At 40.2% G+C, this 12,449-nt stretch overlaps 1 protein-coding gene across 1 annotated transcript in view; it reads left to right on the forward strand.

Annotated features, from left to right (window-relative positions):
• The window catches only part of LOC115108450 (inactive N-acetylated-alpha-linked acidic dipeptidase-like protein 2), a 284,052-nt gene extending 272,013 nt beyond the window's left edge, over positions 1-12,039 (forward strand). Inside the window, exons 12-14 of the mRNA XM_029632794.2 lie at positions 501-594; positions 4,107-4,305; positions 8,787-12,039. Coding sequence (XP_029488654.1) covers positions 501-594; positions 4,107-4,305; positions 8,787-8,973 — 480 coding nt within the window. The 3' untranslated portion in view covers positions 8,974-12,039. The remainder of the gene's footprint in view (positions 1-500; positions 595-4,106; positions 4,306-8,786) is intronic.
• Positions 12,040-12,449: the final 410 nt, after the last annotated feature.

Below are 12,449 nucleotides of genomic sequence, written 5' to 3' on the forward strand. Positions count from 1 at the left end.
CCAATGGACGACATGCAGAATGCTGACTGACTGACTGAGTGCACCTCTGATATCAGTCTATGTAATACTCTGTGGGATTTGCGTTGCTCAGTAAAGGTTGATTAGGTAGGGTGGAGGTCAGCCGTGCGAGTATTGTATTCTGTCTAGATATGGAGCAAGATATGGAACAATGTGTTGCCTTGTTGCATCCAATGCAGAGGGCTTAGAAAGCTACCAACTGAGAGTGAAACCAAATCAATGAGTAGATTGGCAATGGCAGTCTAAAGCTGGTAAAGGATATTATTGAACTAACAGTTCTGGTTCAGCGCATTGATGAGCACACTGTTTCTTGCAGGGGGGAAAACAACAACAACAACAACCACAAATACAACAACAACATACTTTATTATTTTATGAGTAGTATTCACCATGGGATTCACTCAAGAAGTAATTTGTAACACATTTAACTGTGTTCGGATCCAGTGCTACAGGCTTTAAACTGTGTTCTGCTGTTTATCTAGATGACAGCAGAGGTCATTCTTCGACTCGTCAATGATCCAGTACTTCCATTCTATCCTCTTGATATCGCCCTGGATGTCCAGGATAAACTCAAAGGTAAGACACAATCTTGTTTATTCTATCCTTTGGCGTTTCATGATATTGCATGAATGAAGGACTTTTTCAGCCATCATTGAATTTGTACTACTATGTTATTATCTTCGACTGAATCAAACATGCATGACAAAACAACAATGAACAATGTAACTATTGTGCAATAACCACATTGGAGTGAAGTGAATGAAGCATCTATTGGTGCTCTGGTTGTTTGCTGAGCCACGTGGGTCTATGCAGTGACATAACTCATATCTGCAGTCCACCCACCCACCCAGCCAGCCAGCCAGCCAGCCAGCCAGCCAGCACCAGGCCACAGCAGGTCCCCCTCTCCCTCCTTCTCTCTCTCCTTCTCTCTCTCCTCTCTCTCCTCTCTCTCTCTCTCTCTCCTTCTCTCTCTCCTTCTCTCTCTCCTCTCTCTCTCTCTCTCCTCTCTCTCTCTCTCTCTCTCTCTCCTCTCTCTCCTTCTCTCTCTCTCTCCTCTCTCTCCTTCTCTCTCTCTCTCCTCTCTCTCCTCTCTCTCTCTCCTCTCTCTCCTCTCTCTCTCTCTCTCCCATAAGAATGATTTAGAGGCAGATCATCTGTTTAGGTGGACATATCGATCGCCTCTATCACGCCTCATGAGTCCAATGCCAAGTGACCTTGATTTTTGCATTTGTAAAAATTTAAATCCTGACCGGGTCATCTTTCTTTTCGCCAGCCTTGGACTCGACTGCCTCTTTCGTCTCAGACCTGAGTTCTGTTATGTCACACAGGATGAGAATGAACATTTGACAAAGCCAGGAAGTGGTATTTCATCTCACCACTACTTCAACAAACAATCCAAGAGCTTGGGTTTTCACTCCCTCCCTCCAAAAGGCTCCATGTATTTTTAAAGGAAGTTAGAATTGGATATAGCCTATACTTTAAAAGCAATTAATGATAATGCAGACTTACAGACCTCGTTGGTTTACTTTACTGTCACCTCTTATGGACTTGTAGAGGCAACTGATAAATGGGACATCCCACCCTCATCCTGACCTTGTGCATCAGAGGTGTAATTTGGTTGTAATGTTAAATATTCATGCAGACAGAGCGAGCATAGGACAGGTGAGGTGCATAATCACCACATAATCTTGTCTCTTCTGGCTCAGTGTCCATAAAACTGTGTCGTAGTAGTTATATATCAGCTCAACCATATTCCCATTGCTCTGCATAGTCACTGTCTACTGAATTACACACAGGTGGTGCACTGTGTATGATTAGAAAGGCTGTATCATTTGGTTTCAAATATTTGATTACATTAAGGTAGTTTCCGTTATTGTAATAATTTCACACAAAAAGTATAACACTTCCTTTTCCATATTTTTGTCATTCTGTATTTGATTGAAGGTACCATTTTACACTGAGTTAACATTTTGTGGTGCTCATACAGTGCTCATACAGCCATGGTACTGTAGAGAATCTGTTGATACAGTGGGTTCTCATCATGGCCAGCAAGCATTTAAACCACAAATGAGGTTTCTATCTCGCAATTCACTCTGCATTGCAGACAGCTGCTTAGACTGTGAAACACTGATATGTATAACTTACTCATGATGCCTCATTGTGGTAAGCACTGCGGTTCCACTTCTTTATCCAAGACTAATGTCCACAAACGAGGCGGCTCTGTGATTGAGATGGAATGATTACCTGGCCGTGGTCTCTCCGGTCGCAGGGTCAAGGAACTAATGCCTTTAGAAGCCCGGTCGCAAACAGGTTGAATTAAATATAGAATGCTTTTATCTTTGTGGTTAAAAATAAAGAAGGGAGAGAGGTAAATAAATAATTTGAGGTTTCTGGGTTGATCCCTGGATTTTATCCCAGCCTTATGCTGTTTTGGGATTGGAACAGTAAATGGATTTTCAGACACCACATAAAATTGCACTATTCATGAGGACGAGTAATGGATTGTCTGAGATCAAACAGGCATGGCTAATTGAAACCTTCAAAATATTTTGTTCACTTTTTATTCAAAATGAACAATTTGGTAACTTGCATTTTTTTTCCAGAAGTACAGTAGCTGCACTTTGAAGCCAATCAGTTCTAGAAAAGGAGAAAATGGTGTGTGTGTGTGCGTGCACGTGTGCATGTGTGTGTGTATGCGTGCGTGCGTGCCAAACATTTGTAAAGGTGGCTTCCTGAGTTGTGTTAAGTTCTCTCCATCAAATCTCAGCAGGGTCTATGCCAACAGAATCGTCCCTCCACGTCCCTCCATGTCAGAATGTGTGATAGATTACAGCAATCCTCCCACATATTTCATAACTCCTATTCCCCCAGTAGGGAGAAAGACATTTACATTTGTAGAAGGGAACAGCTTTCTTTGGATATTTTTATCCGGTCTTTTCTCTCCTTTATTCCCTGAGTAGTTGCATGGTGTACATATTCTCCTGTGACTCTCCCACTCAATGCCATGCCCCAGCCTTGCTCTCATCTAACAAACACCAAAGAGAAGTGAAATGGAGAAAAAGCAGGCTTTAATGGAGCCACATATAAGCATGCAGCACACGGCCACAGTCAAGGTTATTTTCACTTCGGCATAATGGAACGGAAAACGTTCGCCGTGGCGACTAGCTTATTAGCAAACGCTATTTAGACATGTTGTGACATTGATCATTCCCATGTTTTTCTCTCTAGTGCTTGACGAGGATTCATGCATATAGTGTTGAAACAACAAATGTTAAACCTGATATTTCATATGTGTTACAGAAATATTGAGGCCAACGTTTTTATAACAAATATGTTTCTGTGTGAGGGACAATAATCGGCACATCATTTTTTTCCCGCCATCCACAAATGTTGTTGACCTGATTTAAAAACGGAGCAAGAGAAACATGTCTGTACAGGTGACAGCTGAGGACAGTGCATTTTTGGAGGTCTATAATTTAATGCCTAAGAAGCAGCCATGTCATGCTGTTCATATAGTATGAATGTAACTCATAAATGGTGAGCAGTGCAATCTAACCTGGCGGTTATTACGTAACACTATAAATATGGTCACATAATTAACCAAAATGTAATTTATTCATAATGACACATGTAAATGTGTCGCTTTGTTTTTATTTTCTAATGAGCATATCATTCTCTGAATAAGTTGTAATTAGTGACACTGTCAATTAGAGTATCCCTACATACATGGCAGGGGGGGCTTTTTAATGAATCTTTAATTACTACTGAATAATTGAATGTTCTACTGATATGTCGACTCTAAGCAGTGACATTGCCTTAATGTCCAATTGGTTCTGGCTGTTGTAAGACTCTGACTAACAGACCCATATCTGGTTTGTGGCAAGCGCAGAGTAAGATGAATCGAAAATAGTTCTGAACTAGTTTTACTTTGTTGTAATTGAGTGGTGAGATTGGGCTAGGGATAAGGATATTGAAGGTAGTTGCAGTAGTGTAAGAGAGGTTTCTTAGATTTTAGCCAACCAGACATTGTCCACCTCCACCTTTTACCCGTAACAGCCAATCCCTGTGTCTGTGTTGATGTACTATAGATGATCCCCTGAGGACCCCCAGACTGCTGGCAGCAGCTGCCTCCCTCAGAGAGAGCTCAGCCTTCCTCCAGTCTGAGACCATGCGTCCAGCCAATGACCCCAAGGAGAGGGACCCCTCCCATGTCCGCATGCTGAACGACGTGCTCCGGGACCTGGAGAAGAGCTTCATGGTCCCCCAGCCCCCTCCAGGTGTCTACAGGTAGGTGGATCAGATTGTACTGTATGTGCTAGGCTAGCATACCATCACTCTATTACCTGAGGACATTTTGTGAAGGTAAGGGTGTGAGCTGCTTTGAAAATCTGGGCACAATATGCTAGCTAATTACAAAGCTCTCAAATGCTTTGTGGCATTCATTAAACATGATCTATTAATTGTGATTAGTCAATTAAGTCAATAATGGTGACCATGGGAACTATACATTTTACACTTTTTATGAAGTCACTTTTCAATCCACCTGGAGCCCATCTATTGAGTGTGATTAGAGTGTGCACCATTGTTTCTTATTGAATGAAGACCAGCGAGGAACATTACCGACTGCACATCACTGTGAATCTCTATAATTACCTTTAGCTAGCTAGTTTTCCATGAATGGGTCTGCCTCCCTGAGAGCCAGCACAGTTGTAGTGTAATGTTTGTTGTTATAATTTGAATGCACATCTAATTGCACTAAGCTGCCATTAGAACCAAAGCACAAAAATTGAATTCAACTGTTCAATAATCCTCAAGAAACATTGCTGTTTAATTGGCTCCATGATAACGAAGTATCCTTTTCTCAGAAATCTACAGTACATGCCACAATCTACATTTGTCTATTTCTTTGTTTTGTCTGAATGTAATTAACTGAGCTAACCACTGTGGTTTTACTAGCTTTAGATCAGTCTAATCCTACAAAAGGCAGTATAATGACTCCCATCCTACTGCCTCTAGAGCTGGAGACGGGGCTGGGAGACTTGGCGATGCTGGGTTTGACGTGAGCCTTGCACAGCAGCATACCACCGTGCATACCACTGCTGTCTTGCTTCTGAAGTTAAGCAGGGTTGGTCCTGGTCAGTCCCTGGATGGGAGACCAGATGCTTCTGGAGGTGGTGTTGGAGGGCCAGTAGGAGGCACTCTTTCTTCTGGTCTAAAAAATACCCCAATGCCCCAGGGCTGCCCTGTGTCGGGTGCTGTCTTTCAGATGGGACGTTAAACGGGTGTCCTGACTCTCTGAGGCCATTAAAGATCCCATAAGAGTAGGGGTGTTAACCCCGGTGTCCTAGCTAAATTCCCAATCTGGCCATCAAACCATCATGGTCACCTAATAATCTCCAGTTTACAATTGGCTCATTCATCCCCCTCCTTTCCCCAGTAACTATTCCCCATGTCGTTGCTGTAAATGAGAATGTGTTCTCAGTCAACTTACCTGGTAAAATAACAGATAAATAAAACAGGAGTACATTTATATTGGTGGAGCATATACAGTACAGTAGATAGGGGAGCTATTGTGCTGATAGGTCGGTCATGGTGTGTGTGGAGGGAAAGATTTCAGATGCATTAGAATGTTCATGGCATTACTGTAATTTGCATGAGGATGATAGGTCAGGTGAGATGCTACATGACACAGAGCTATAAGAAGAGGTGACTAATCAACATACATAGATAGATATATAGTATACATATTCCCAATTCCCTGTGCTGACCATGGGAATTGCAATACTTTTTTCCTGTGAGTGTTGAACCTGTCTAACTCCCACCAATCGTCTTGTTGTTGTTTAATTACTTCGTACAGACAACGGGTATACCATACGAGAAACTGCAGTTGTCAAAGTGACATGTGATTGTAATCAGATGGTAATCAGCATATCCTGGTGTGATGTGACTTTAAATTAGATCAAGGTGTATGAAATAGATCAGGTGCTCTGGGCCCTTACAAGCCAATATCTAGTCATTACCGCACTCTGAGCACACTCCCTGTTACTGCTGGGAATTAGTCCCAACTGACTGGCCCCTCTGTTTCCCCACTGTGCTGTGTGTACACTTATTACCCAGACCTCTAATGGGAATTCATGCCCTTTGTCTGAGAGAAACGTAGCTGAGAAACATAATGTTCCTAATAGTTAGAGGAGAGGAAACAGGAACAGCAGCTGAGAAACGTAGCTGTTCCTAATAGTAAGAGGAGAGGAAACAGAAACAGCAGCTGAGAAACGTAGCTGTTCCTAATAGTTAGAGGAGAGGAAACAGAAACAGCAGCTGAGAAACGTAGCTGTTCCTAATCGTTAGAGGAGAGGAAACAGAAACAGCAGCTGAGAAACGTAGCTGTTCCTAATAGTTAGAGGAGAGGAAACAGAAACAGCAGCTGAGAAACGTAGCTGAGAAACGTAGCTGTTCCTAATAGTTAGAGGAGAGGAAACAGAAACAGCAGCTGAGAAACGTAGCTGTTCCTAATAGTTAGAGGAGAGGAAACAGAAACAGCAGCTGAGAAACGTAGCTGAGAAACGTAGCTGTTCCTAATAGTTAGAGGAGAGGAAACAGAAACAGCAGCTGAGAAACTAGCTGAGAAATGTAGCTGTTCCTAATAGTTAGAGGGGAGGAAACAGAAACAGAGGCTGAGAAACGTAGCTGTTCCTAATAGTTAGAGGAGAGGAAACAGAAACAGCAGCTGAGAAACGTAGCTGAGAAACGTAGCTGTTCCTAATGTGTTAGAGGAGAGGAAACAGAAACAGCAGCTGAGAAACGTAGCTGTTCCTAATAGTTAGAGGAGAGGAAACAGAAACAGCAGCTGAGAAACGTAGCTGTTCCTAATAGTTAGAGGAGAGGAAACAGAAACAGCAGCTGAGAAACGTAGCTGTTCCTAATAGTTAGAGGAGAGGAAACAGAAACAGCAGCTGAGAAACGTAGCTGTTCCTAATCGTTAGAGGAGAGGAAACAGAAACAGCAGCTGAGAAACGTAGCTGTTCCTAATAGTTAGAGGAGAGGAAACAGAAACAGCAGCTGAGAAACGTAGCTGTTCCTAATAGTTAGAGGAGAGGAAACAGAAACAGCAGCTGAGAAACGTAGCTGTTCCTAATAGTTAGAGGAGAGGAAACAGAAACAGCAGCTGAGAAACGTAGCTGTTCCTAATAGTTAGAGGAGAGGAAACAGAAACAGCAGCTGAGAAACGTAGCTGTTCCTAATAGTTAGAGGAGAGGAAACAGAAACAGCATGCCAGGAAGCTCATAGTGAAAAGGATGAGCTGAACTTCCTCACCTCAGGTTTCGTAAATAACCAATTCCTGTCAAATGCAATCAAAGATTTGATAACGGTTCAGACTGACTTATTATTAAATTATGATTACTAGGAAACGGATACTGATACATACAATACTGTACTGTCAATCTGGTATCCCCCAAAGCACTGTGAGGCATTGGAGACAGCTGTGAATTATTTGACCAGGCTGAGACAGAGGAGATGGATGGCATTAAAAAGCACTCTGTAAGGCTTGAGAGAGTGGCTAAAACAAACGTCTTCATGCTGTCAGCAAGGAATTGATGTTCTGTGACTGACACCGGGGGAACAGACTAGTGTAGTTAAACCTAGTTTGTTCTGTTGTGCAGGAGAATTATTTCTCCATTTAAAAAGTATGCAGGGTTACAAGGGACTTGAGATCAATATTAGATATCCTTACACTTGGAGGGATTTCACCATGCAGCCTTTCTGACAACAAGAATGCCTTACAATTCAAAACTGCTTTGTCCTACAGTATAAAAATAAGCGCCTGCTCAAGGGCAAGAAATAGTATTGAGGGCTAACATATTATGTATGTGTATGTGGGTGCATGTATGTAAAGTGAGAACCAATTGATGTTCACATTTTTATTACTACAACATCATGTTGAAATTTCAGAAACTATATGAACTTTAGTGAACTCGCTTGTCCTTGGCACTGCAGCATGAGTGGCCTGCAGCATGAGTGGCCTTGAGAGATGGATCAAGTTCTGCATGAGACCCTATGCAGTAGTTCACTCTTCAATCAACAGCCTATCCTAGGCCCTGGGGGGTAGTCTAATTTATTCACATGAATGAAGCTCAACCATACCTTTTAGGGGAACACAAAATGGTTCTCTAATTATTCCTCAGTCAGCCTCAAAGGGACCTGAAAGTTAAAAAGTGTTTCTCATCCACAGAAAAGAGGAGCTTAATCACTGTATAAACTCAAGCCTGAAGGTCATGATGGCAGGCTAACCTGTTTACATATGAAGAATTGCCTTATTTATTCTACTTAGGGTCTGTGCAGCCAGCTTCCAAAGAAATCAATGTGCGATTCAGACGCATGAAGAGGAACGATCCAAAAGCTGCTCATTTTTTACCTACAAATGACTACACCATGGCCTGTAGCATGAAATGTATCTGACTGCTGTTTAGTTTTGAGATTCTAAATTAGATTGATTCTTGCTACTGTGTCCAGATGGCGCCAAGGGGATGTGTGAAAGATGGAGAAACAGATAGATAGACAGGGAAGGTTTTGTGTTTCCAACACTATTGTGTAACCTATATTTGACAGAAAACAGGGTGTGACAAGATCATTTTGTATGTACAATATCTCTTACAGTGTCAAGCAATTATACAGTAGGTATTATTAATGAAGAGTTTTTTTTACGGGAAAATCAGCAGTTAGTGAATGTGAATACTTACCCGTGGTCTGTTTGTTCCCCTGTGATCCAGGAACCTGTTGTACAGTCTGAATGGGAAGGTCCCCCAGTTCTCCATACTGAAGTACCCCCTGGATCCACTAAAACACAACGCTGTAAACAAGTCTCTGTCACTGATAATAAACGCCATCAATTCAGCTGAAAAACTCATTCGCTGTGGGCTTGACCTCTTTGAAAACAGTCCAGATGACACAAATTGACCCAACGAATCCAATCAGCCAAGGTTAGAGGCACTGTATGGCTGCACTGCCTAGACCAATGGTATCTGCATACGTGCCTCAGATACCTAAGTTCACTCTGCACAATGAAGTGTGGCACTTTTTTTTATTTTTTACAAAGAGATCACACTAAAGCAATATGAAGAGACCGGGACCCCTTCTTGCACTAGTCTTCTTGAGCGCCTACTGTGTTCAGGTTTACCAAACGTTCAATAAGCAATTTTGATTTCTTCTAGATCCTTCTGGCTGTCAATGAAAGTGCTGGGCTATCCAAGATGTCCTAATGCCTCATTTATACATGTCTGTCTGGCTGTCTGGAACAACGCCAGACAGGCAGGCACATATAAACTGAGAACGTGAAGAAACACTGGAACACAGGAGTGAGCTAAATCTACAAGACAGAGCGATTCACAACCACGCAGAGCTTGATAGATAAACATGCATTTTGAAGTGAGTAATGCGTCACTGACTACAGCATGTTTTTACACGAGTGGATAAACACTATAAGGCCAGCTGGATGTGTTTATGCTCAGATGCCCTATTGAACAATCTCTGCCTCTGTCTAAACATTCGAACAAAACATACAGTATGACACCATTCCATGCTCTTAGTTCTGCTGAAAGCACAACAACCCTCTGTTCTGCTCTCATAGTGCCTTGTGATTTTCTACAGGCAAGGCAAATGTGTATCTATGACAGAGCAGAGGAGAACATGTTTGGGTTATAGTAAGTGTGTGAGAAATTAGCTATATTTACAGAGGCATGATTGGTGAGGTAAACAGTGACAGTGGTGTGACATGGCCTGTTTTGACAGTTGACATGCTCAACCGTACTTCTTATACTAGTCATACGCATTACTGTCTTGACTGCAGACCCAAGCTGGCTTTAAGGATGCTTAAATTTGATTTGAAGTCCCTGAAAACTGCAATTTGTATGATTCTATTTTTCAGTGTCTCATGCACCATATGATTGAATCCAATAACCAGCACAGTAAAGTGCTCTCTACCAGATGTGTGCTTTGATTGGATGTTTTTTTTTTTATACTTTGATGTATTGAAAAATAATAATTCATCTTTGATAATGTCTCGTACCCAAAGTGAAATGTGATATCCGTATTTTTCTAATAACTGAATTTCTTGGAGTCCTCCAATGATCAATGTTATTAAAAACAGGCAAGTCTCTGCAATACTTTGATATAGAAGCAATGGCAATACCAACGGACAAGAGTAGTGTGGTTGTCGACAAAACAAACCTCGCTTTCCCTATTTGTACATACAGTAAGGATGGACTGATGAAGAAATGTGTAGTATTACAGTAGCTGTTATTTGACTTAACTTATTTGTTATGCTTTGTTCATGGTAGACTTCATGTGTTATTTTTGCATGAGCGTTGACATTCATTGGGATGAATCTTGTCTTTGAGGCAGCGCTGAGCGATTTCCACTACAAGGGCTTGAGGCAAAGTCAAGATTGTCTATATTATATCGTACAAATTATTATAGTTTTTTTTTAATCACTTTTTGGTCTTAATTTAAGGCTAGGGTTAGGCATAAGGTTATCAGTGTGGTTAGGGTTATGTTTTAAATCAGATGTTATTACATTGTGGCTGTGCCAGCTAGTGACTACCCTTCAGAGCTGCCTCCAGTACATCAATCATACCAATAAATGACAACCTGCATATTGCAATTTACATCATTTGTTTTGCTAATTTTTTGAGGGTTTAAGTGATATTTTCTTAATTGCAGGGTTATGTAATGCTGTTGTGTCCATCTCAAGGATAAATGTTGATTTTGAAGGTAGTGGAACTGTCTCCAAAAGCCTCCTATGCCAATAGGAGTAATCAATTACAATTAGTAATCCTTTGTCCATCATCATTATTGTCATCAATATAAGACATTTGCACTAGTGATTGTGTTTTTGATAACGTTTTTAAAAATGTGTGATATAAAGATCACTGGAATTCATAATAAGGATTTAATTATATTTTGTTAAAGAAATTGTACTTGACTTAACTTTTCAAAAGAAATGGAATGGCTATTTAGGAACACTTCATTCAGGGACTACAATATTAGCTAAGCTTTAAATTATGTACGTGCCTTTATTTGAAAATCATGAATGTTTTAAGAAAGGTTCTTCGGCTGATGTCAATAGTACATGTGTACATTGTTATTTTGCTTGAATAGAGGAATCTGTTTGATTTCGATACCAAAAATGAAGTGTGTGCTGTATAAAACCCTATTAGTTTAGGATTAATTCAACAACAGTAGGCCTACTACATTTTTAGTGGCATGAAAATAATAAGAAATTATAAAAAGCCAGTTGTCTCATTCCTTCAAATTTGTCAATGAATAATCTTCTGAGGACTTCTTCGGAGGACCATTGCATAACTTTATTACAGGATTTGTATTAATTTATTTTATCATTAAGAAGTTGACATTGTTCATGCATAGTAGCATATAAAATGCCCTTTATAACAGGTGAACAGGTGAATGTTTTTTTGTTACATAAAATAAGGTTTTTATAAGGTAACAGCAACAAGCCTTTGGTATGAGTTATCTGGAAGCATGGTAAGTATGGAAGTAGTTCCATCATTCACTGTAGTATATAGTATGAAATGGCAGATTGTTATGCTCTTACTGTACCTCCAAATATAGTAGCTTTTAGTTGGACCATGAGCTTCAAATAGGCTATATCAAATGTCTTCAATTGTACAGTTATTTATGTGATGCTTTGTACAATCATATAATATTACACAAGTTAGATGTGTTGCATGATGTGTTACATTAAATACTGCATTGACTTGCATGAATATTGCATGTATTTGCACTAAGCATCTTGATTGTGAGTTTACCCAGTCTTATATTGTTGTAAATTGTGATCATGTCTTTAGTCTCTTATTACGTAATAGGTATCAGGGTTTTGGCCACTTGAAATTCCTTTGGGATTTGTTTCTTTAAATTTCTCTTAATATAGCTGGTCAAGCAGGAACTATCATGTATTGAATCCCCATGTCATTGGTATCATATGCAATAAACGCTACATTGGCATGATCTTGTTGTTCTTTTACAGTATTTTATATGTTAAAGAGTTTTAAAGACAGGGGAAATAACAGCCAAAAATGACTGCCATCATCAAGGGTGTTATAGGAAAATGGCAGTTTGAGGAAGTGCTTAGTTGTATTATTATGTAGGCTGTAAGTCTGTTTATCCAATGAAGGAATACATGGAATGGTTGACATCTACATGGAAATAGTTTAGTTTCAGTTTTAGTGTTATGCATTATTAACTGAATTCATTCATCACTGTTGTGAAAATTTTTTGTTAACACTATACAATTCCTCAATTATTGGGAATGAATGGTTTGGTATTGGTAAAAGTCCAACGCGTCTATTGATAACTCCCTTGGTATGATATTACACGTTTTTTAGTATGTTGTAAATATTCTATATGAAATATGCTAG

The sequence above is a fragment of the Oncorhynchus nerka genome, linkage group LG24 (genome assembly GCF_034236695.1).
Source record: "Oncorhynchus nerka isolate Pitt River linkage group LG24, Oner_Uvic_2.0, whole genome shotgun sequence".
NCBI classification, from domain to species: domain Eukaryota; kingdom Metazoa; phylum Chordata; class Actinopteri; order Salmoniformes; family Salmonidae; genus Oncorhynchus; species Oncorhynchus nerka.